Raw genomic sequence first — 26,093 nt, 5'->3', positions numbered from 1 at the left:
CTGCTTCTCTGGGTTTCTGCCTCCCCCCATGCCCTGCATTAGAGCAGGACAGAATGTCGTTGGCTTATCATGGAAATTATTTTTAGAAACAGCCATAGGCAAGGGCATTATTTACCAAGCAAAACAAAGCAAACAGGTGGGTGAAGAGTCAGTAGAGCGAGCAGTGGGCAAAAGATCTTCGCCTCTGTCTTCATGAGCAGATGCCCACACTGGCCACAGGAGGCTCTTTGGGGCCTGTTGGTCACTTCCTTGAGGATCTTGAGTGACTGGTCCAGGAACCAGGGAGAGTATCTGCTGATGTGGCTGCCAAAGTTCCCCTTAGATGTCTGCTTTGGGATCTTATTCTGCTTAACTGTATTTGGGCTAGAGAAGCAGAGGGGAGGCAGCCTTTGGATGATTTGTGGGTGGGTTCCTCTTCCATCCTTGTGCAAGGTCACCCTTAACCCTCTTGGTGGCCTGTCTGGTAAGGAGAAGCCAGGACACTTAAAATATGCCTGATCTAGCCAGGCACGGTGGCTCACACCTGTAATCCCAGCACTTTGGGAGGCCGAGGTGGGCGGATCACCTGAGGTTGGGAATTCGAGACCAGCCGACCAGCCTGACCAACATGGAGAAACCTTGTCTCTACTAAAAATAGAAAATTAGCCGGGCATGGTGGCGTATGCTTGTAATCCCAGCTACTCGGGAGGCTGAGGCAGGAGAATCATTTGAACCCAGGAGGCAGAGGTTGCGGTGAGCCGACATCACACCATTGCACTCCAGCCTGGGCAACAAGAGCGAAAAAACTCCATCCAAAAAAAAAAAAAAAGATATGTCTGGACAACCTCATGATAAAATAAGGGCCCCAGCCTCATTACAAGAAGTGCCTCTAAGACTCAATAAGTTTCTAAGGCACTTGAGGACTAGGGCAAGTTGTACTTTTCCAAGTTATTAAGTGTGGCTTGGAAAAGAAGACACAAAAGACATCATGGGAAGAGCTCCTAACTTGGACGAGGGGAAGGAATTTAGTGGTAGCTCTTATAATAAAAATAGCCAACATTTATTAAAGTCTTAGAATCCTCCAATTGCTGTCCCAAGTACTTTATAAGCACTGTCTCAACTGATCTCACAACAACCAGACGACGTAGGTTCTGATGTTTTCCCATTTTACAGGGAAGGAAACTGAACTCAGAGATCTCACATGATTCACTACAAAGCTAGAAGTCACTGTATCAGTTAAGGTATGGCTAGCTGCTGTAACAGATCAGGTGCCAAGGTTTTGTGGTTTGACACCATAGAAGCCTATTTCTTTTCTTTTCTATTATTATTATTTTTTGAGACAGGGTCTTGCTCTGTCGCCCAGGCTGGAATGCAGTGGCACGATCTTAGCTCACTGCAGCCTTGAACTTCTGGGCTCAAGTGATCCTCCCGCCTCCATCTCCTGAGTAGCTGGGACTACAGGTGTGTGCCACCGTGGCTGCCATTTTAAAAAATTTTTCATAGAGACGGGGTGTGACTATTTTGCCCAAGCTGGTCTTGAACTCCTGGCCTCAGGCAATTTTCCCATCTCAGCCTCCCAAAGTGCTGAGATTACAGGCATGAGCCACCCAGCCTGGACCAGAATCTTATTTCTTTCTTGCACCATGGTCCTTTGAGGATCCTGTCATGAGTGACCTTCCGTGTGGTGATTCAGCGGCCCAGGCGCCTTCCATCTCATGGCTCTGCCATCTTCTCTGGCCTTGGGGGGTTTCTTCTCTAGCTGGTGGCTGAGGAGGAGAGAGAGTTGAGGACTGCATGGGAAGTGTTCATGGGCCAAGCCTAGAAGTAATGCACATCACTTCCACTTCCAATTCTATTCATATTCTACTGGCTGAAACTCTGCAGGAGAGGCTGGGAAATGTAGTCCAGCTACATGTTGAGGGAGAGAGTGAACAGGCTTTGGTGACCACACAGCCATCTCTGCTCAGATACCCAAGCAGGCAAATAGAAGCGCCAGTCCATGCCCTCGACATGCTTGCTCCACGACCTCCCTGAGCACCTGTGGCCTCTGAGTTTATGGTCAGGGTCAACAGTGGGGGAATCTCACGCCACCAAATTCCAGGCTGGCAAGAGCCTGGAAAACCTTTTGGCTGGAAAGCCCGGGTCACTTGCTGACTTATGAAAGCAGTTAAACCAGTGGTTCTCAACCTGGGGTGACATTGTCCCCCTAGAGGACATTTGGCAATGCTTGGAGGCATTTTTATTGTCACAGCTCAGGGATGCTACTGGCATCTAGTGGGTAGTGGCCAGGGATGCTGCTAAATATCCTACAGTGAACACATGGCCCCTCACAACAGAAAATCATCCAGCCCCAAATACCTATGGTGCCAAAGTTAAGAAACCCTGAGCTAGAATGATGGGATTCTGTGGGTCCCCTGAGGTTTTCGGGGTGAGATGGTGATCTCCACCAGGCGCTGAGAAGGGCAGGTTTGCGTGGGCTCAGAGCCAGTTAGCACCTGTTCTGCACCTGTTTGAGGCTTGTTTACTCTCCTTATGGCATTTTAACCTCTCATCATTCCCAGTGGCTTCTCTTTAACTGCCTGAGTGCGAAGAGCTCAGAGCCAGAACATGCTGAGTGAGTCCACGCTCATCTGTGCAGATTTTTCAAATGGCTTCCCTGTCTCCACCCATAAAAACTTAGGCAAACAGAAATACCTTGCTCTGCAAACAAGCCCCGTCCCCCAGGTGGCAGGGCCTGGGCAGATGGAATGCAGCTCAGCACAGCTTGAGAGGGAGCGGGGAGCCCTCTTGGGAAGATGAGCAGAACATGTCACCTGAATGTAGTGACGTGAAGGGATTACATGGGAAGGGGCAGTACTGATGGCTTTTTAGTATTGCTGTTATAAAAGATATAATTTTTCCATACTCTGTGTATGTATATATGTGCATATATATGCATATGCATGTATGCATATTATTATTTAGATATAATTCCTATATTTTGTATATTATTTATTTATTTTTTTGAGACAGAGTCTCACTCTGTCATCCAGGCTGGAGTCCAGTGGCGTGATCTTGGCTCACTGCAACCTCTGCCTCCTGGGTACAAGAGGCATCCCAACTAGCTGGGATTACAGGCGCCCACCAGCAAGCCCAGCTAATTTTTGTATTTTTAGTAGAGTCGGGGTTTCACCATGTTGGCCAGGCTGGTCTCAAGCTCCTGGCCTCAGGTGATCTGCCCGTCTCAGCCTCCCAAAGTGCTGGGATTGCAGGTGTGAGCCACCATATCTGGCCTATAATTTATATATTTTATATGTGTATATTGTATGTACTATTTCTATAAATATTATTAGCCATCAATATATTAGTAATGGATATTAATACATTGATACCAATTAATGAATATTTGCAATATGAATATGTAAAAATGAATATCACTTATATATATTATTCAAATATCTAGAAACTACACAGATATATGTATTATATGCAACCATGAATGGGGAGAAATAAGACAAAAAGTAAAAGTCCCTAATTTCCCCTACTTAGAGGTAACTACTTTTTAACATCTAGGCTCTTTCCCGGAATGTATGCACCAATGTGTGTATATATGTATACATATGTGTGTGCGTGGTATGTATACGTATGTGTGTGCGTGTATATGTGCACATCTGTGTATGTGTATGTCTATATCTCTACTGTCTTTTGTTAGCATCCAAAATGTATATGCTTTACTGCCACTTGCTTTTCTCACTTCATACATCTTAGACAGTTTTCCAAATTAGCACATATTTATTCATTTAACAAATATTCATGAGTCCCTCTTATGAGCCAGGCACTGCGGCTATTGACGGTGAGCAAATTAGACAAAAGTCCCAGGTTCAGCAGGCTAATGCTTTAATGTGGGAAGACAGACAATAAACAAAACAAGTAACTGAATTTTGCAGTTGAGAGGTGATATTAAATCCAAATGAGAAAATGGAAACAGAGAAAGAGGCTTGTGATGGATGGGGTGAGGGTGACAGTTATTAAAGGGTGGCCAGGGGGAAGGTGACCTTTGATCCTAGCCTTTTAGGAGATCGGAGATATGCCATGTGGATGTTTGTGGGAAGAGCATTCCAGCCAGAGGGAACAGCAGCACAAAGGCGCTGGCAGGAGAAACAGCAAAGAGATCAAGTGATTGAGGTGGAGAAGTATAAAGCCCTCTCATTATTATGGCTGCATGATATCCCATTCAGTTGATTAGTTGAAGAGTAATCTATTTGGTAGGTCTCCTGTTGGTAAACATTGAGGTTGATCACTTTTTCTGTGCTTAGAAACATTGTTAGAGTGAGCATCCTCACATATATCTCTGTTGATGTGTCCAAATGTACTGTGACCTAAATCCTAGCAGCGGGATGGCTGGGTCAAAGCATACATGTTGGTCAATTTTGATAGATATTGTCAAATTTGCAATTTTTTTAAAAATGGCACATCCTTGCCCCAAGCAACCCTCCTGTCCCGGCCTCCCAAAGTGCTGCTGGGATTACAGGCATGAGCCACTGCAACCAGCCAGTGGCACAATTTTTACTTTGTTGTGTCTTCTTGAAGCATCCAGTTGAAACAGATGACTTGGGAAAATGTTTTAGCTCAGGGAGGTCCCAACTCCTTGCCCCGCAGAAGATTCTTGTAAGAATGACATAAGCAAGCTTTGAAAATTGTTAAGTTCTGAACAACCACGAGGTGACATTTTTTATCACCCCTCTTTACCTTTAAAAAGCATCTTTATTTTTAATTATGTAATAATTTCAGATTTGACTTTAGTTTTTATTTTATAGTTGGCATAGGCAAAGCAGTTCTATACTGGTTACTGCCTTCCAAAATCCAGTGTGCAGATTATTATTTTTGCAATGAGTGAAAAAGTGATAAATGGACTTCACCAAGATTGAAAACCTTTGCTCTTCAAAAGACAGAGTCAAGAAAATAAAAAGCCAAGCCACGCCCTGAGAGAAATTTTTGGCAAAACATATATCCAACAAAGAGCCCATATCCAGAATATATAAAGAGCTCTTGTAACTCAATAAGACAGTCCAGACCCCAATAAAAATGGGCAAAAGGTTTGAAAAGGCACACTGCACAAAAAGAGAATACATGGATGGCAAAGAAGCGTATGAAAAGATGCTGCTCTTCATCAGTCAACAGAAATGCGAATTAAAACCACAATACATTACCACTGCACACCCACTAGTACAGTTAAGTTTAAAAGATGGAAAACAAGAAGTGTTGGTGAGAATATGAAGCAACTGGAGCTCTCATGCATTTCTGGTGGGAATGCAAGATGCTACAGCCACTTTGAAAACAGTTATGAACGTGGCTTATAAGGGTAAATATATATTTACCATCCAACCCATAAATTATACTCCTAGGTATTTACCCAAGAGAAACAAAAACATATGTCTACAAAAAAAGTCATGTATGCAGATGTTCCCAGAAGCATTATTTATAGTCACCAAAAAAGTGGAAATGATCCAAGTGTCCATCAACTAATAAATGGATAAACAAATTGTGAGACATTCATACATTAGAATACTACGGGGCCGGGCGTGGTGGCTCATGTTTGTAATCCCCACACTTTGGGAGGCTGAGGTGGATGGATCACTTGCGGTCAGGAGTTTGAGACCAGCCTGGCCAACATGGCAAAACCCCATCTCTACTAAAAATACAAAAAATTAGCTGGGCGTGGTGGTGGGTGCCTGTAATCCCAGGTACTTTGGAGGCTGAGGCAGGAGAATCACTTGAATCCGGGAGGCAGAGGTTGCAGTGAGCTGAGATCGTGCCACTGGACTCCAGCCTGGGTGACAGAGCAAGACTCTTTCTCAAAAAAAAAAAAAAAAAAAAAAGAATATTACTCAGCAGTGAAAAGGAAGGACATATTAGTACACATACACGTGGCCAAATCTCAAAAACATTATGCTAAGTGAACGCAAATGACCATATACTGTATGATTCCATTTTTATGGACTTCTACTAAAGGCAAAACTACGGTAAAAGAGGCCGGGTGTGGTGTCTCACGCCTGTAATCCCAGCACTTTGGGAGGCCGAGGTGGGTAGATCACAAGGTCAGGAGATCGAGACCATCCTGGCTAACATGGTGAAACCCCGTCTCTACTAAAAATACAAAAAATTAGCTAGGCGTGGTGGCAGGCACCTGTAGTCCCAGCTACTCAGGAGGCTGAGGCAGGAGAATGGTGTGAACCCAGGAGGCGGAGCTTGCAGTGAGCCAAGATCGCGCCACGGCACTCTAGCCTGGGTGATAGAGCGAGACTCCATCTCAAAAATAAATAAATAAATAAGTAAGTAAGTAAATAAACTATGGTGAAAGAAAGCAGCAGACAAGGTACTGCTACCTGTGTCCAGCCAACTTGAGCCAGGGAGGGGATGGGGTGGAAAGGGACAAGAAGAAGGAACTTTCTTTAGGGAAAGAGCTATATCTTGATTATCTATGGTGGTACTTACACAATCATAGGCAGTGATTAAAATTCACCAAATTAGATACTTGGAAATGGATGGATTTTATTCTGTGTAAATCAGACTTTAATAAGACCACGGGGATATTTTTTTAAAATGAAACAAGTGGATGTGGGTTTAATTTGCATTTTCTGATGACTGTTGGTGTGGAACATCTTTCCAAGTGCTTTTCATGTGGAAGGTGGAAGGCATTAAAGGCAGCAGAGGGCTCTGAGCAGGATCCAGTGTGCTCATTGGTACAAAGGACCGTTGAACCTTTGTGTGGTGTTTTGGGTAGACAAAATATGAAGGTTCCAGACTCTTTGGTTCAGGCCCTGGTTGGTGTTTCTGGCCATGTGTGGTCTGTTACTGGAATCATTGGGATAACCTGGAGTCACTGGGGGCTCCATACTTTCATCCAGGTCGTCTTGTCTTGCTCACTCCCTTGTCCCCAGCAGATTCACGAAGTCCTCTTTTTGCTTTAGGGTCCAACAGCCCCATACCAGCCTGCGAACTGAGTAGTCACCCAGCTCATGGTATCAGTCCTTGGTTACCCTCACCTGGAAATGAACATTTCCATGGCATAAAGAAGCAAGTAGAGGCAATAAAAGTAGGATGATTGAGTTGTTTGTGTGTCTGGTTGCTTTTATTGTAAAGGCTTTGGTTTAACATTTTATTTAAAATTTTTTTAACATATTGAAATAATTGTCCCGTGAACACCCATATTCCTACCCATCAGATTCTGTAATGAACATTTTGCTGTTTGCTTTATCACACATCTATCCAACTCTCTCTCTCGACTCATATTTTTATCATACATTTCAAAGTCAGTTGCTGATGTTAATCCCATTTCAATGTGGGGCAGACTCTCAGGGTAATTTCAAAAAGATGTCTCAAACATGTTTGTGTGTGTGTGTGTGTGTGTGTGTGTGTGTATTTGGAGACAGGGTCTCACTCTGTTGCCCAGGCTGGAGTGCAGTGGTGCCATCGTGGCTCACTGCAGCCTCGACCTCCCAGACTTAAGCGATCCTTCCCAAATAGCTGGGACTCCAGGGGCACCCCACTACATCCAGCTAATTTTCAAATCTTTTTTGTAAAGATCTTGCTGTGTTCCCAGGGCTGGTCTCGAACTCCTGGGCTCAAGTGATCCTCTTGCCTCAGCCTCCCACAGTGCTGGGATTACAGGTGTGAGCCACCATGCCTGGCCCCATTAGTTCTTTTTTAAGGTGACTTTTTGTTGAAGTCCAACACATATGCAGAAAGGTGCAATTCATGAATTTACACAAAATTAACACTCCCATGTGACCAGTACTCAGATTAAGAACCAGAAACATTCTCAGCAATTCCCTCATAGCCCATGTCAGTTACTTACCCCTCCCCCAGGGCAGCCATCATCCTGACCTTTCCTGCCATACATTCATTTTGCCTCTTTTTGACCTTTATGTAAATGGGATCATACCCCTTCTTTCATTCAGCATTATCTTTGTGAAATTTGTGTCATTGTGTGTAGTTGTCATTTTCCTATTCACATTTTGGGAATAATAGTGTTTCAGAGTGTCACTATACCACAATTTACATATCCATTCTAGTAATAGGGTGATTTTTAAAACATGGTAGAATTTGCCTGTCAAAACAAGTGGCATTTCTTTCAGAGCGTAATTTGGGATGCCGCATATGCCAAGAGCTGAGGTTAGGAGTTGGAACTCACTCATAAAATGTCATCAGGACCTGAATTCAAATCCCGCTCTACCAGTGGACCACAGGCTGGGTCCCAGGTGGACCTCCTCCTGTCACTGGGATTTGACACCTTGTCTTGCACGAAGATTCCAGACACATGCCACATTGATCCACAGCATAGGTTAAGGACTAGACTCTGTTGGGGAATAAGGAAAAGGCCTGTAGGACAGGCATTGGCAAGAAAGGAAGAGGCTTGAATTCACCCTCCGTAGCCACCATCCTTTGGAGAGATGCTGCAGGTCTGTGGCGTGTGTCTGAGTTCTAGGGCCAGGACTTTGTGCCCACCATCCCGCCATTTTATAGCGCAAGGGTGAGTAGGCAGCCTTGTCAGTGGGGGCAGGTGGGTTAGCACCAGTGACCAGAGACCTTAGGGCCCATGGGAAATGACAGCTTCCTCTTCCCGGGGGTGAAGCCCCCAGGGTGGGAGGAAAGCTGGTCCCAGACAGTTCGTGGTGCAGATGTTTCGCCTAAGCTCCCAGAGCCTCTTTTGGACGATTCTGCTCATTGTATTTACACCCTGAGCCTCCGTCAGTTTCTCTGGAAAATGGGAGCATCTCACAACCTTCTTCCTAGGCTGCTGTGAGGGTGGAATGGGATTGTGCATACACAGGGCCGCAGGGCCTCTATAGGTGGTCTACTGATCTTAAGGGATGTTACCGCTATTCAAAACATGTTTGAGCTGAGTGTAGTGGCTCACAGCTGTAATCCCAGCACTTTGGGAGGCTGAGGCAGGCGGATCATTTGAGGTCAGGAGTCCGAGAGCAGCCTGGCTAACATGGCAAAACCCTATCTCTACTAAAAATACAAAAATTAGCTAGATGTGTTCGCTTGAACCCAGGAGGCGGAAGTTGCAGTGAGCTGAGATCATGCCACTGCACTCCAGCCTGGGCGACGGAGCAAGACTGTCTCAAAACAAAACAAAACAAAAAAAACCATGTTTGAGACATCTTTTTGAAATTACCTCAAGAGCCTGCCCCACATTGAAAGAAAACATAAATGTGGCAGAATTCTTCATCCTTTGAAATGAAACATGTATGTTTTTGTTTGTTTGTTTTGAGACAGGGTCTCACTCTGTCACCCAGGCTGCAGTGCAGTGCCGCCATCTTGGCTCACTGCAACCTCTGTCTCCCAGGCTCAAGCAATTCTCCCACCCCAGCCTCCCAAGTTGCGGGGACTACAGGTGCACACAACCACACTCAGCTAATTTTTGTATTTTTAGTAGAGACAGGGTTTCACCATATTGCCCAGGCTGGTCTCGAACTCTTGAGCTCAAGCAATCCACCTGCCTTGGCCTCCCAAAGTGCTGGGATTCCAGGAGTGAGCCACCATGTCTGGATGAGACATATATATATATTTTAATAACTTGAGGTCATGGAAAGCTGAATGGTTCATCTAGATTAAGCTCAGCAGCACCTTTAAAAAATTAGAAATGAAGCATCATTCTAAAGAAATGAGGCTGATTTCTTTGGATGTTTTGAAGAGGATTCTATTCCTCTACTTAATGTTTGCATGAGGCACTTACCCTAAGCCAGTGAATCTCAAACCCGGCTACACATTAGGGTCACTGGGAAAACTTTAAAAAGCTGGGATGGATGTTTGGGTGCCACCTCCAGAGATTGTGTCAATTGGCCAGGAAGATCCCCTCCCCCATCACTATAGTCTAAAAAGCTCCCTAGGTAGTTATGTGTAGTCCTGCTAAACTCCAGCGTGCATCAGAATCACCCAGAGATTTGTTAAAACAGACTGCTGAGCCCTTGCCCAAGAGTTTCTGATTCGGTATAGCTGAGTGGGCTTGAGAATTCGCATTTCTAACAGGTTTCCAGGTGATGCTGCTACTGCTGGTGTGGAAACCACACTTCGGGAACCACTGCTTTAGACAGACCAGAGGTCAGCAAACTACAGCCCACTTCCTGATTTTGTAAATAAAGTTTTATTGGAATACAGCCATATGCATTCATCAACATACTGTCTGTGGCTGCTTTCTGCTAGTGTAGCAAAGTTGAATGCTTCCAATAGAGGCCATAGGTGGCCCTCAAAGCCCAAAATATTTACTTTCTGGCCCTTTATAGAAAAAGTATGTTGGCCTGGTATGGTGGCTCATGCTTGTAATCCCAAGACTTTGGGAGGCCGAGGTGGGAGGACAGCATGAGCTCAGGAGTTCAAGATAAGCCTAGGCAACAAAGTGAGACCCTGAATATTTAAAAAAAATTTTTTTAAATAGTTTTTAATTAGCCAGGTGTGGTTGTGTGTGCCTGTAGTCCCAGCTCCTTGGGAGGCGGAGGCAGGCAGGTCCCAGAAAGAAGAGGAGAGCAAGACCTTTAACAACTTAGTCACATCCCACAGAGATTGGGAACTCTAGATTGAGCCTGGGAGTTTGAGATTGCAGTGAGCTATGATCATGTCACTGCACTCCAGCCTGGGCAATGGAGCAAGACCCTGCTTCTTAAGAAAAGAAAAGAAAAAAGAAAAGAAAGAGAAAAAGTGTATCTACCCCGGCCCTAGAGTAACACCTCTGGACTCTCTTTCTTTTTTTTCTTCTTAAGACGGAGTTTCACTCTTGTTGCCCAGGCTGGAGTACAGTGGTGTGATCTCGGCTCACTGTAACCTCTGTCTCCTGGGTTCAAGAGATTCTCCTGCCTCAGCCTCTCTAATAACTAGGATTACAGTTGCCCGCCACCATGCCTGGCTAATTTTTTGTATTTTTAGTAGAGATGGGGTTTCACCATGTTGACCAGGCTGGTCTCAAACTCCTGACCTCAGGTGATCCACCTGCCTTGGCCTCCCAGAGTGGTGGGATTACAGGGGTGAACCATTGCGCCCAGCCCTCTTTCAATTCTTTATTTGTTCTTTCCAGGGAAGAGGTGACTTACGTAATTGAGAACATAATGAGTGTGCATGTAGAGGTCCCAATCTCTGTGGGATGGGACTAAGTTGTTAAAGGTCTTCTTGCTCTCCTGTTCTTTCTGGGACCTGCCTGCCCACCATAGGCACTATTCTCTGCAACCTCCTCAGTGAGCCTGCTGGACAGGCTTCACCTTGCAGGGACAAAACCTGCACAGTTATGATCAGAGAGTTTTAAATCAAGAAGAGGAAATAGTAGGATCAGGCCCCTTTCTACAATCCAGCTAAGCCACCAGTCAACTCATATTTTGATTCTGCATCTAAGCTGACTGCACATGAGATTCACTCGGGGAGCATTTGAAAACCACTGCCACCCAGGCCCCCAACCCCAAACCAATCAACAGAATCTCTTGGGGGTAAAGCTGGGCACTGAGGGGGGAAGATCTGATTTATTATCTTCTAAAGACAAAAATGAAATTGGAAGGTCACAACATAACATTCTAATGATATCACCACACTTGCTCAGGTGCTCATGGTGAACCTGGAATTTGATTCCAGACCTTCTGCAGGCCTTACCTCATTCCCAAAGCTCATGACATAGATGAAATATTGTAACTAGCTTGTAGACAGTTTGCAGTGTACATTTCATGACATAGATGAAATATTGTAACTAGCTTGTAGACAGTTTGCAGTGCACATCGTCCCCCAAGTGATGCCAGCTTCTCTGAAACAAATGTAGAGACGACCCTCAGTCAGATGTATACATTTTTGGTTGTTCATGTCAAAACAAGCACGTTGCTTTATAGTGACACCTTTAAGTGTGCTTCCTTCTAGTCGGTGTGATTCACACGTGGATCTGAAAGTGATTCTCCAACCCATATGTCATCTTCACTGCAGGCTCCATGTGGCTCAGTCTCCACACTGAGGCATAAAGGGGTCCCACAGCCCCAAAGGAATCTTAAAAGAAATTTCACCATTGACTTTCATCTCTTGAGGAAGGAGAAAGAGATCTCATTCATAAGCCAAAGCAACATTTCTCAGAGGTTTCTCCTCCACTCTCCCGTTTCTCTCCCCTTAAATTCGCTCTAGATTTTTTTCTGTGCTGAGCTCCCAAGCTCTGTCTAGCTCAGTGGAGGTGACTTTCCTCCCACCCGCTCCTGAGTCTCCCAGCTCCTTTACCCTGTGGATCTGCCGTAGCCTTTTGAATCTCAATGGCTTTCCTTTGGTTGGGAGAGGGGAGGCTTTGGTTTTAATGAAGGGAACTCCTATCGTTGCTGCTTTTCCCTTAAGGCAGAGGTTTTCTACCTCCCCACTTACACTGATATTTGAGGCTGGATTATTCTTCACTGTAGGGCCTGTCCTGTGCATTGTAGGATGGTGAGCAGCGTCCCTGAGCTCTACCTGCTAGAGGCCAGCAGCACCCCTCCCTCCAAGACATGACAATCAAAAATGCCTCCAGATTGTGGGGTAAAATTGGTCCCTGTTGAAAACAACTGCATTAAAAAATTCAGGCCGGGCACAGTGGCTCACATCTGTAATCCAACACTTTGGGAGGCCGAGGAGAGTAAGATTGCTTGAAGCCAGGAGTCCAAGATCAGCCTGGACAACATAGCGAGACCCCATGTCTAAAAAAGAAAAATTTAATTAGCTGGGCGTGGTGAGGTGCCCCTGTTGTCCCAGCTACTCAGGAACCTGAGCCAGGAGGATCACTTGAGCCCAGGAGGTTGAGGCTTCAGTGAGCTATAATCATGCCACGCCACTGCACTCCACTGTACTCTCTTAAAATAAAAATTAAATAATTCATTCTAAGTCATATTGCCTGCAGACCAGGACAAAGAGGGCTTCTACCTTGGGCCTCATGCTGTAAATGGGAGGAGGCAAGAAATTCATGGAGTGAGGAGTCCAGGCATCAAGGAGCCCACATCTTCCTTTCTAGATCATCTGCAAATACTGGGATCCCAGCATTTCCCACCCAAACAGCAGAAGCCTATTTCCAGGGCCTACTCAGGGCTGGTGTAGGTCAGTCCTCAGGACGATGCACCATGCTGTCGGTGTGTGCCCTCTAGGCTCAAGGAAATCATAAAATGGAGGTAATTATAGTACAAACCTCATAGATTTGTTGTGCGGATTAAATTTGTGTACTGAAATCCATAGGACAGGGCTGGTATGTGATAAGCACTATAGAACTGTTGGGTACTATCATTGTATTTTTTGTATCAAGAGTCTTTAACAGAGGACATCTCCCTTCCTTATCTGCTGCTTGACTGAACAGGCAGCCGCTCATTCAAAAGTCAGAGCCAATCCTGACCGTGCTGCACCCTAGAGAGATGGCGAGAAGGGCCCCAACATGGCGCCTTTATGAGGATTTTCGTGGGACTTTCCAGGGCCATTCTGACTGTTGGTCTTTTCCCTTATATGCTGGTTGAGGTTTTAACCCTTCTTCAAACACACACACACACACACACACACACACACACACACACACACACACGTACCATAGATCTCTATTACCCAATCTGGCCCTTATCACATGAGAGGGTCAAGGGAAGTAGGAAATGGGTGACACTATTATTATTATTATTATTATTATTATTATTATTGAGGCAGGGTCTTACTCTTTCGACCAGGCTGGAGTGCAGTGGCGTGATCATGCCTCACTGCAATCTCAACCTCCTGGGCTCAAGCAGTCCTCCTGCCTCAGCCTCCCAAGCAGCTGGGACCACAGGCATGCACCAACATGCCCAGCTACTTTTTAATTTTTTTTATAGAGACAGTCTCACTAGCCCAGGCTGGTCTTGAATTCCTGGGCTCAAGCGATCCTCCCACCTTGGCCTCAAGCGATCCTCCTACCTTGGCCTCTGAAGCGCTGGGATTACAGGCATAAGCCCCTGTGCTTGGCCTCTTCTTTCTGAGATAAAGGAAGAAATTAGGCTGGACTTTGAGTTTCAATTTCTACTGTGCCTTGTGCTGGCTGGGTGGCTTTGAGCACTCAACCTCTTAACTTCTCCGAGCCTCAAATTCCCCATCTGCAAAATGGCAATAAAAATAGGGCTGTGATATGGATTTAAGTTTAAAAAAGAAAAACAACAACATATATAAAGTGCTTTTCTCAGTTCCTAGTACACAGACCTCGAGATTTGCTGTTACTGATTTTTAATTATTATAATAAAGTTAACTGAATTGTCATTATGACTGTTGGAAGGAAAAACATGAAAAAAGTTCTGTCCCAGCAGCTGCTGTGAATCACGAAGTGAGCCAGAAAAGCTTGAAAAACATCACCCTTAAGTCATGGATGAAACTTCTTAGAACCAAAGAAATGTCATAGCTAAAAAACAACTCAAAATCTACATATACCCGCTCATTGTATAAAGGGGGAAACTGAGGCCCAGGGAAGGGATATGATATACCTTGTTTTGGAAGAAAAAAAAAACAAAAACGAAAAAGCTTCTAGGTTTCTGAAAGAAGAAAAAAAAGAGAGTGCTCCAGTGAGAAGAGGTTTTGCAAAAGTTGGAAAGACAATGAGGACCACCTGTGTTGTAGTCTGTCTGAGCTGCCCTGTAGGAAGAAAGAAAAGGGGAAGAAGCAGGCCTGTGTAGACTGCATTATGTCTCCTCCAACAGTTAAGCTAACTCATGAACACCCTGATGATGAATTGTGGGGACCCCCCGGGGATGAGGAAGTAGGCAGGACTATGAAACAGCCCAGGGTGGTCTTGCTGGCTTTGTGCATTTTTTCTTTTCAAAAATAGGGGAACGTCTTAACCCAGCATCAAAGAGGTAGATCGCAGGGTACAGTGATGAGGTTTTGGGGTGCCAGCCATAATCTGGGGGTGTCCCTGCACTGTGCTGTCAGACTCAGTGTTGCATATGGGAGCAGTGAGAGCCTAGGGCACAAATGAGAGTCCTTCATTACCTTGTGAACAAATATGCAAAATGAGAAGCTGTTGAGTCTGCTCCCATCGGTAAAGATGGTTTTTTTTTTTTTCCTTTTAATTTGCAGTGTTTATTACACCCACATTCTAAGTCATCCAGCTTCCCTTCCAGAACCGTCTGCCTTGGCAAACTAAATTAGCAACCAAAGAATTTAGCGCCTATGGTGAAGAACAAATTCGTTTTTACAGCAAATATCAACAGGTGAAAGCCTCAACTTGTCCCTGACTCACTCAGGGTACTTAGGTTTTGACTGGAGCAGTGAATGATCTCCCTTCACCCTCTAGAACTTACTCTCCTCAGCTGTAAAATGAGCCAGTGAAAGCAACTGCCTTAAAGCACTTCTCAAATGTGGGAGGTGGGGGGTGGGAAGGGTGGCAGTTGTGTCCCCAGGGTACATCTGGCAATGTCTAGAGATACTTTTGGCAGTCACAAGAGAGATAGAGGAGGCCAGGCATGGTGGCTTACGCCTGTAACCCCAGCACATCAGGAGGCAGGCGAATCACCTGAGGTCAGGTGTTTGAGACCAGCCTGGCCAACATGGTGAAACCCCGTCTCTACTAAAAAATACAAAAACTAGCCAGGCATGGTGGTGCATACCTGTAGTCCCAGCTACTCAGGAGGCTGAGGCAGAAAAATCACTTCAACCCGGGAGGTGGAGGTTGCAGTGAGCTGAGATCACACCACGGCCCTCCAGCCTGGGCGACAGAGCAAGACCCATCTCCAAAATAAAATAAAATAAAATAACAGAAACAGGGGAGATGGAGGAATTGCTACTGATATTTAGTGTGAGATGATAGGTGCTACCAAACATTTTAGGGTGCCTAGGACAGCACCGCAAAACACAGAATGATCTGGCCCATAATGTCAGCAGTATCAAGGGTGAGAAACCCTGCTCGGAGGCTTGACGTGATGATTAAATGAGTCAATGCACTGACGTGCTTAGCCCTGGCCCTAATACACAGTAGGTGCTTAATAAACTGATCTTTATCCCGGGCTCCTTCAAAGCCTGATCTTTGAGCCCCGGTGGGTGCCTCCCACCCCACTTTTGTTTCCTGGTTGTGTTTCCCCAACTTGAATTGCTGGGATACGGTGGAAATAGACAGATATGTTGATAACTCTACAGGTAAGTTGGGTCTTAAATTCCTAAAAGTGGAATAGGAAGAGTGTGTCCATGCATTGTCTGAAGAAGGGAACTGGACTTCTGGGTACTTGCCTGTCCCCAGAGGGGAGCCTTAGGGTGCTGGAGATTCAGCGAAATCGGAAGAGAAAGCATTAGAGCAAGGTACTGTGCAAGGTGTCACTCTATAGTCATTGGTGGAGGAGAACTAAAAGCATCTGGTGAGAGTCAACTTTCCACTTACTGATCCCTTTCCCCCTAAGCTTTAAACAAGGCTTAACATTTTTTAACTGTGTTTGATACCACAATTCCCATACTTCCTTTGATCCATTCAGCAGAACATTCTAATGGATTCATGATCATAATTATAAAAATAAATGATCACACTGAGAATAGCCCCCAGCCCTGTGAAGGACGAAAATGTTATTTGCCTCTTCACCAAATGGTTCCATTCTATTGTAGTTTTTTGAGTTCTTGTATCTGTCTGGTACTCACAATCCACTATATTAAGTTACTCCAGATGGGAAAACCAGATGACTGAGTTTATTTGAATTATGTCTAAATCCATGAGCATTAAATAGGTTCTTAGAGAAAGCCCTCTTCATGGATTTCGTACATAGACTTGTGACATCAATTCTGAGTGTTTTGATGGTTTTTTTTTTTTTTGCTTGCCACCCTCCAGACTGTACAGGTTGTTGAGAAATTGCTTCCAGATGACTAGGGTACACTTAGAGTGTGTACATTTTGTAAACCAAAAAGCATCTGAGACAAGTCGCAATCAGTTTAGGAGTTTATTTTTCAAGGTTATGGACCTGTGCATGAAACAGCCTTAGGAGGTCCTGAGGACGTGTGCCCAAGGTAGTCAGGCTACAAGTTGGTTTTATACATTTTAGGGAGACATAAGACATCAATCCATACATGGAAGACGTACATTGGTTCAGTCCAGAAAGATGGGACAGCTGGAAACAGGGACTGGGGAGTGTGTGGGGTGACTTCCAGGTCTTAGGTGGATTCAAAGACTAGCAGTTGGTTATTATCTAAAGACCTGAAGTCAATGTCTAACTTACAAGAAAGGGTTGTGGACACCAAGGTTTTATCATGCAGATAAAGCCTCTAGGTAGCAGGCTTCAGAGAGAATAGATGGTAAATGTTTCTTACCAGACTTAAAGAGTCTCTTCTGGCTGGGCGCAATGGCTCACACCTGTAATCCCGGCACTTTGAGAGGCCAAGGCGAGAAGATCACTTGAGCTGAGGAGTTAGAGACCAGACTGAGAAACATGGTGAAACCCCATCTCTACAGAAAATACAAAAAAAAAAAAAAAAAAAAAGCCCGGCATAGTGATGTGCACCTGTGGTCCCAGCTAGTTGGGAAGCTGAGGTAGAAGGATCACTTGAGCCTGGGAGGCAGAGGTTGCAGTGACTGAGATCATGCCACTGCACCTGGGTAACAGAGTGAGACCTTGTCTCAAAAAAAAGAAAGAAAGGAAAGAAAAAAGAAAGAATTAGTTCTATCAGTCTTAAGATCTGTCTTGATGTTAATGGTGGCATGTCTGACTTCCTCTTCCCATCACAGCCTGAACTGGCTTTTCAGGCCACCTTTGGAATGCCCTTGACCAAGAGGAGGCGTCCATTCAGATGGTTAGGGGGCTTAGAATTGTATTTTTTGGCTTACAATATCCAGAAATATATTAGTGACTACATTAAAAAGAGTCCCTGATAACCATCAGTGGAAATATTTGGGGGAGGTACTTTACAACAAAATTTTTAGTTACGGATGTTTCTAAAGAGAAGGAATTTAGGAATGCGGTTATAAGGAATTGGCTTCATTCACAGGTTATTCAAATACTGCAAATTTTATCACCAATTAGCTATGTGACTTGGTTTCCTTACCTATAACATGGAGAGGGCTGGGGTATCTGACCCACTGTCCCTAAGCCCCTTTTTGGATTCTACATGTCTAGTCTTTAAAAAAAAAATTTCTAGAAAGAGGGTCTTGCTGTGTTGCCCAAGCTGGTCTCGAACTCCTGGGTTCAAGAGATCCTCCCACCTTGACGTCCCCAAGTGCTGGGATTACAGGTGTGAGCCACTGCACCTGGCCCCTGACATGTCTAGTTTTAATTCTCTATTTTCTCCAACATACTTCTTAGAATTTACAGTGATGGCAATCTTGATACTGTCCCAGGCAACTTTTCTATTAGAAGTCATTAGTTATCTTCAGCTTCACTTTATTATAATTTGCATTTTAAATTTTTTTAAGACTGTTAAGATTGCCATATCTTTACCAAGTGATTTGCAAGTTCCAGTGCCTGCTAATTAACTCAGATGGCCATGGCAGGAACTGCCTCCCATCAGAAAGGCTGAATCACTCAAGCGCTCCCACCTTTCAAGGGCCAAGTGAGTCACCAGCCAAGTTACTTTACAAATTGGGATGAGGAGCGTAGGATATTAGACTTCCTTGTAGTTTTCATCCTTTCTGGAGACTTAGATGTGGATTCTCTAACGGTGACTTATTTTTCCTTTGTTTTCTTTCCAAAATAATATGTACTTGCTGTAAGAAGTTCAAACTGTACATACATGATACAGAAAGTGGACGTTTTCCTCTGTTTCCCCCTCCCAGAGAGAGCCACTCTGAATGGTGTGGTGAACATCCATATTGTTTTCTTTACGTATATTAACATTCTTTTTAACAAAAAGATTGTGCTTACATATACTGTTTTGTAATGTGCTTTTGTCTCCTAGCAATATGTCTTGGAGATTTTTCCATTTCATATAGATAAGTCTGTCTCATTTTTAATGGCAACATGGATTTCTGTGGTATTATTATCTCAGAAGTTATTTAATTCGTTTCCTCCAGTCTTACTCTAGGTACCTCCCAAAGATGAACTTAGTGACTTGAGCTCAAGTAGGCTACTAGGAGGTGACCTCAGGAAGCTTGAATAAGGGAATGGCAGATGAGACAGGAAAAGGAGGAAAACAAATCAAGGATGTTTGGCGAGTGGATATCTGCAGTATAGGGGGGTCTTCAAAATCACCCTCAGGTTCAATGATTCACCACAGAACTTGGAAAAACTGTTATTCTCATGGTTATAGTTTATTATAGAAAAAGCATACAGACCAAAATCAGCAAAGTGAAAGATTGCTGCTATGGTCTGAATGTTTTGTTCCCCCAAAATTCTTATGTTGAATCCTAATCCCCATGTGGGAGGTGATTAGACCATGAAGGCTCTGTCCTCATGAATGGGGTTGGTGCCCTTATAAGAGAAACCCAAGAGAACTGCCTTGCTGCTTCTATTGCATGAGAAGGCAATATGAAGGACGGCAAGCTCTCACCAGACACTGAATCTGCTGGTACCTTGATCTTGGACTTCCTAGCTTCTGGAACCATTAGGAAATAAATTCCTGTTGTTTATAAGCCTCCCTGTTTATGGTAATTTGTTATAGCAGCCCAGCAAACTAAGAAAGGGGAAAGAGTCCTCTTTGTCGTAGGAAAAAGTCCAAGAGAGACCAGATGCAAGCTTCCAGTTGTTCTCCTCAACTGGAGTTATATGAGCAGTGCCTAATTCTCCTTGCAAGGATGTGTGCCAACACACTCAGGGTATTGCCCCCAAGGAGGCTCACCTGAGCCTTGGTGTCCAGCATAGTTAGAGGAGGTCGGTCATATAGTCATGGCTGACCATCTGGGTAGCTGAGCCTAGTCTCCAGCTCCTGCAGAGGTCAAGCTAATGTTGAGTGGCCCAAGGTCCTCACCATAAATCACAGTTAGCATAGACAAGCTGGCATGGCTCAGGCAGGAAGCTGCAGGTGCTTGAGGTAGGACACTATCTACGGAAACCATGAGTAGCCTCCAAGGTGGGCTGAGGGGTAGGCAGGGCACCACCAGCCCCAGCTACACTCCCTCAGGGACAGTCTTGCCATTTCCAGTTTTTCATTCTTATAAACAATGCCCTGGTGCAGGGGTCAGCAAACTTTTCTATAAGGAGCCAGATAATCTTTTTTTTTTTTTTTTGTATTCCCTTTTGGCATTTGTTTAATTGAGATAAAATTCACATAACTTAAAACTCACCCTTTTGGTGTATATGATTCAGTGCTTTTCAGTATATTTTCAAGGTTGTGCAATCAACACCACTATCTAATTCCAGAACATTTTTATCACCCCCAAAAGGAGCTCTGTGCCAATTAGCTATCACACCCCATTCCCTCTTTCCTCTATCCTTGATAATCACTAATGGCAATTTCTGTCTCTAAAGATCTGCCTATTCTGGACATTTCATATAAATGGATCATAATGTATGACCTTAAAAACTTGGTACATAGGACAGCCATGGTGGCTTATGCCTGTAATCCCAGAATTTTGGAAGGCCGAGGTGGGCAGATCACCTGAGGTCAGGAGTTCAAGACCAGCCTGCCCAACGTGGCAAAACCCTGTCTATACTAAAAATACAAAAATTAGCCAGGCATGGTGGTGGGCACCTGTAATACCAGCTACTTGGGAGTCTGAGGCAGGAGAATCACTTGAGCCCGGGAGGCGGAGGTTGCAGTGAGCCGAGATTGCACCACTGCATCCCAGCCTGGGTGACAAGAGTGAAATTACGACTCAAAAAAAAAAAAAAGAAAAGAAAAGAAAAGAAAAAGCTTGGACAGAAATGTTTACAGTAGCATTATCCATAATAATAATCAAAAGGTAGAAACAACCCAAATGTCCATCATCTGATGAACAGATAAGCAAAACATGGCATATCCATACAATGGAATATTAGCTGGCCATAAAAAGTAGCACTACAACATAGATGAACCAGACAGATAGCAGATATGTGAGGCTTTGAGAGCCACATGGCCTCCAAATTATTCAGCTGCTGTGGTCTGAATAGTTGTCCCCCCACCCTGCCAAATTTATATGTTGAATTCCTAACCCACAAAGTGATGGCATTAGGAGGTGGGACCTTTGGGAGATGATTAGGTCATGAAGGTTGGAGCCCTCATAATTGGGATTAGTGCCCTTATAAAAGATGCCCCAGAGAACTAGCCTGTCCCTTCCACCATGTGGGGACTCAGTAGGAAGATACCACCTATGAGGAAGCAGCTTCTCACCAGACACCGAATTTGCCAGTGGCTTGATCTTGAACTTCCCAGCCTCCAGAACTGTGAGCAATAAGTTTTTGTTGTTTATAAGCCACCCAGTTTATGGCATTTTGTTACAGCAGCCTGAATGGACTAAGACATCAACTCTGCCCTTTTTGCACAAAAGCAGCATTATGTAAACAAATGGGTTTGACTGTGTTCCAATAAAAGTCCATATTTGACTGGGAGGCTCTAGTTTGCCCATTCCTGCTGTATAAAATATCCTTGTATGTGTATTTTTGTCCATTTGTGCCGAAATTTCTATGAGATCAATTCCTAGAAGTGAAATTGCTGAGTCATGAGTTATGACATATTTATTTTGAACAGATGCTGTGAACCACCCCAAAATTTGAACCAACTTGCCTTTCCACCAGTGGCACATGAGAGTACTTGAGACTGAGATTCCCCCCCCGCCCCCATCTTTTTTTTGAGACAAGCAAGGTCACTTTGCTACCCAGGCTAGATCCAGTGCAGTGCACCATCACTGCAGCCTTGACTTCCCCAGACTCAGGTGATCCTCCCACCTCAGGTTTCCGAGTAGCTGGGACTACAGGCACACACCACTATGTCTGGCTGATTTTTTGTATTTTTTAGTAAAGGCGGGGTTTCTCCATGTTGCCCAGACTAGTCTCAGACTCCTGGGCTCAAGTGATCCACCTGCCTCAGCCTCCCAAAGTGCTGGGATTACAGATGTGAGCCACCGTGCCCAGTCAAAATTTCCTTTCTTAAATCCCTTTCACAAAGAAGTAGAACCCATACCCATTTAGAAGGGGAGTTTCTGCATTGTCATTCTTGAGCTTTGGAGAGGAAGAAGAAGATAGAACATTTTGCCCCCAAAGAAGAAAACTAAATGGGGCCTGAAGTGGTCTCATAATAGTATCTTATTTTAGATTTGAGGCTCACAGGGAAGGGGACTCTGGTTACTTGTCCTCATTTGGTGAGATCAAACCTTACACTGCCCACTAAGTGTCATTCCTAAAAGCCTTGAGTGTTACCTGTTCAATTATTTTTTTCAAATGCAGAGAGCTCCTTAGCAATTTCATTTATTAAGCAAAGCTTCCATTCCTATTATTTCTCATTGTAAGTAATTTGCATGTAAATGAGGTCCACCTATGCATACTGAGCATGTTACCAAATGTACAAAAAATATACATGGTCCAATTTTTCTCCACAGAGCTAACAGGTACCTATCCCTCTTGCTGAAGATGACGTAGTATTTCACGTAGCCTAGTTTTCCCTAAGTCTTTTTGGCTTTTGGACAATGGATGGAGTTTTTGTTTTTATTTTTCCATTTTTCTTTTTCTCCCTCATTTTCATCATTTGGAATTCATGGTGTGAAACCCACAGGGGAGAACAGAGGCTCGTTAGCATTCAAGCTCTGTTTTTGGCTGCATATTTTAGTTGGTTTATATGATATTCAGCATCCCTCCTGGGATCTAGCCCGCCTTTGCTCAGCTCACGCTGGGTGAATCTGTGATATTTCCCATTCTGTAGCCCTTCATTTATAACACAGGCATAGCCTGCTTTCCCATTAGTGAGATGGCATGCCTGGACTACCCACACACAGATCAAGAATTAGGCAGAACTTGGCCGGGAAGATAAATCAAGTTAACCATCTCATTAGGCATTAAAGACACAAATTAAGCTTAAGTTGGGATTAAGAGAGAAGCCTTTCAAAGAGACATGCAGCACAACAAGGGGTGGAAGAAATTGCCGTAGCCATTACTCTCAGCAAACTTCCACCATTTGATGGAACAGAGGAGACATGAAGTCTCTTTTATAAAAAGTCAACAGACAGAAATTTAGGATCGAAATAGCAGTATAACATTTGTTGAGCTCTTACCACTTGCTTGGCACTGTGTGCTGAGAGCTTTACACACATTATTTCATAGAAATTGCACATTGACCTATGAGAGAAGCACTACTAAAATTCCTGTTTAACTAATAAAGAAACTGAGGCTCAGAGAGGTTACTTCGCCTGCCTCAGAGTCCCAGAGCTTGGTCAAATGATAGAGCCAGGATTCACCCCCAGGATATTTGGTCCCATGGCCCATGGCTTAACCTAGCGGTTCCCATTTGGGATGCATTGGCCTCCCCAGGGGACATTTGGCCATGTCCAAAGACATTTTGGGTTGTCACAGCTATAGAGAGAGCTGCTACCAGCATCTAGTAGGTAGGTACCAGGGATGCTGCTAAACATCCTACAATGCACAGGACAGTTACGGCAAAGGATTATCCCTCCCATAATGTCAACAGTTCCATGATTGAGAAACCCTTGTTTAATCGCTCAACTGGACTACATTGACAGGCTCACTGTTCCACTAGAACTATCCACTTACAGAGCTCTATATGCAGTGTGGTGATGCCGTGGGACATACGTTTAAGGCTGCATATTGCAGGCAGTGCAGCTATCTGGCAGAAGGAACAGCCAATGCCAAGGCTGAGAGGTAAGAATCTGGCTGGCATGGGATGGCAGGAAACCAGGTGCAGCTGTTGCAGAGACTCACAGGAGGATGAGATGAGGCAGTTGGAGTTCTCACCAAGAAAAGGAAAAAGACAACGTGCCCTAAACGATGACCCCCATGTTTGCAGTTGACAAATGTGTAGACTAATGGCCTCTGTCTTCTGCCTGCCTTCCTGTTCTGTTCCCCTCCTTCCTCTTGCCTCCCTCCTGCCCTTGACCCTCTGGCTCCCTAGTTTTCGGCCACAACATGAAGAGCAGCAACGACTTCATCGGGAGGATCGTCATTGGCCAGTACTCTTCAGGCCCCTCTGAGTCCAACCACTGGAGGCGCATGCTCAACACGCACCGCACAGCCGTGGAGCAGTGGCATAGCCTGAGGTCCCGAGCTGAGTGTGACCGCGTGTCTCCTGCCTCCCTGGAGGTGACCTGAGGGCTGCAGGGAAGGCAGCTTTCATTTGTTTTTTTTTAAAAAGACGGAAAAAAATGTGTCACATACTATTACATCCACACCTGCATACATACTCTTAACATGTCTACACATGTCCACACACACAGACACACAGACACCCCAAATCCTCTCAAAACTGAGAGGAAGCTGACTATGATCACAAAATGGCCACCCTCAGTGAGTGAGGCCTAGGAACTTTCCGGAAGCCCCATCCATAGATCACAAGTTCAGTGGGCTCTGCCGTGGGACTTATTGGCAGTGCCTGCTCTTGTCAATACTCCTGCCCCAAAATGCACTTTCAACCCTCAGGCCAGAGAAAGGACCTCCCAAAGGGTGCCAACCTCCATCAAGACTAAATTTACCAAGAGTTTGGCCAGTGTGTGGGAGACCTGACCACCCCCCACTCCCAAAACACACACCCACTGGGTAACTTCTGAACAGGCTGCTGTTCCCTGGGGTTCTTCAAACCTGATACCTTTCTCCAAAGGTGTAAGTATCTTTGTCTTCTCCTTAGTAAATGTGATAACTAGATTATGGACCATTTGGAGAAACCAAATGGCAACCAAAACTATTCCAGTGTCAGAAGCCTCTCCTGGCTTAATGGAATTGTCTTTGTGTTAGCTCATCCCAGGGAACTCCCTGTGGGTATATATGTGTATGTCCTCATGCATGTGCCCTCACAGGCGAACACGTGTGTGCCTATGTGTCCTCTTGGAGAGCATGGTGATGGGCCAGGACCTCAGCCCTGAGCACTGCCTTCTGTCTGCCTCTCCTGTCCAGTGAGAGTCCAACCAGTGTCCTCCTGTCTGTCAGAGATCCCATTTTGGGTAACAGTAGTGTGTGTGTGTGTGTGTGTGTGTGTGTGTGTGTGTGTGTAAAGTAAATAGGATATGATAGAGCAAAAGTAACATTTTTTTACCGAATCATGGTGATTGTGACCCACGAAAGACATACAAAGACCTGATACATGGATTAAAATGGCCATCACACCCCATCCATGATGATCTTCTTCCCTAATCATATTCTGAGGATCTTTCTGTGTTTGCCTGTGAACCAATGTCATGTCTCTCGTGCTAAGGAATTAGTGTAGTTAGAATAGATCTCTCTCTCTCTCTCTCTCTCTCTCTCTCTCTCTCTCTCTCTCTCCCTTTCCTCTCTGTTGGATGCTTCTGTATCTTTTTCCACAGCATAATGTCTGGTGTGACGGGGAGCTATTTATTGAAATTAAAGATTATTTATTTGTGCCATGCATTCGAGTTATCTTTTTCTTCATGAACACAGGACATAGAAGGTGGGAGGGCATTGCAGCTAGTACTGCTGTGTAACAAACCATACTGAACAAGTCAAAACAATGTTTTTTTTTGCTTTTTTGAGACAAAGTCTCACTCTGTTGTCCAGGCTGGAGTGCAGTGGTGCAATCTCTGCTCACTGCAACCTCTGCCTCCTGCATTCAAACAGTTCTCCTGGCTCAGCGTCCCGAGTGGCTGGGATTACAGGTATGCACCACCACGCCTGGCTAATTTTTGTATTTTTAGTAGAGACAGGGTTTCACCATGTTGGCCAGGCTGGAATTGAACTCCTGGCCTCAAGTGATCCATCTGCCTCAGCCTCCCAAAATGCTGGAATTACAGGCATGAGCCACTGCGCCCAGATGGAAGTCAAGATTTAATAAGTTTAAGTGTCAAGTAACTACAATAGAGATAAAAAGCCAGCCCAGGCCCAGCTGCCTACCTTGTTATGGGTTGGTGATTTGCTGGAGTCCTAACCTCAGAATGTAGCCTTATTTGGAGAGAGGGTCTTTACAAAGGTGATCAGGTTGAAGTGAGGTCATGAGGTGAGCCCTCATCTGATATGACTGGAGTCCTTATAAGAAGAGGAAATTTGGCCAGGCACGATGGCTCATGCCTGTAATCCCAGTACTTTGGGAGGCCAAGGCAGGAAGATCCCTTGAGGTCAGGAGTTCGAGACCAGCCTGGCCAACATGGTGAAACT

General features: G+C 44.7%; 1 protein-coding gene across 6 annotated transcripts in view; it reads left to right on the top strand.

Moving 5' to 3' along the window:
* SYT17 (synaptotagmin 17) overlaps positions 1-25,352 on the top strand; it is a 98,673-nt gene extending 73,321 nt beyond the window's left edge. For all 6 annotated transcript variants that reach the window (XM_003266087.3, XM_012497437.2, XM_030798529.1 and 3 more), the window contains one exon: positions 23,887-25,352. In XM_003266087.3, coding sequence (XP_003266135.1) covers positions 23,887-24,083 — 197 coding nt within the window. In that variant the 3' untranslated portion in view covers positions 24,084-25,352. The remainder of the gene's footprint in view (positions 1-23,886) is intronic.
* The last annotated feature ends 741 nt before the right edge of the window (positions 25,353-26,093 follow it).

Source organism: Nomascus leucogenys, chromosome 18 (genome assembly GCF_006542625.1).
Source record: "Nomascus leucogenys isolate Asia chromosome 18, Asia_NLE_v1, whole genome shotgun sequence".
In the NCBI taxonomy this organism is placed as follows: Eukaryota; Metazoa; Chordata; class Mammalia; order Primates; family Hylobatidae; genus Nomascus; species Nomascus leucogenys.
This window is presented reverse-complemented; position numbering and strand designations above follow the sequence as displayed.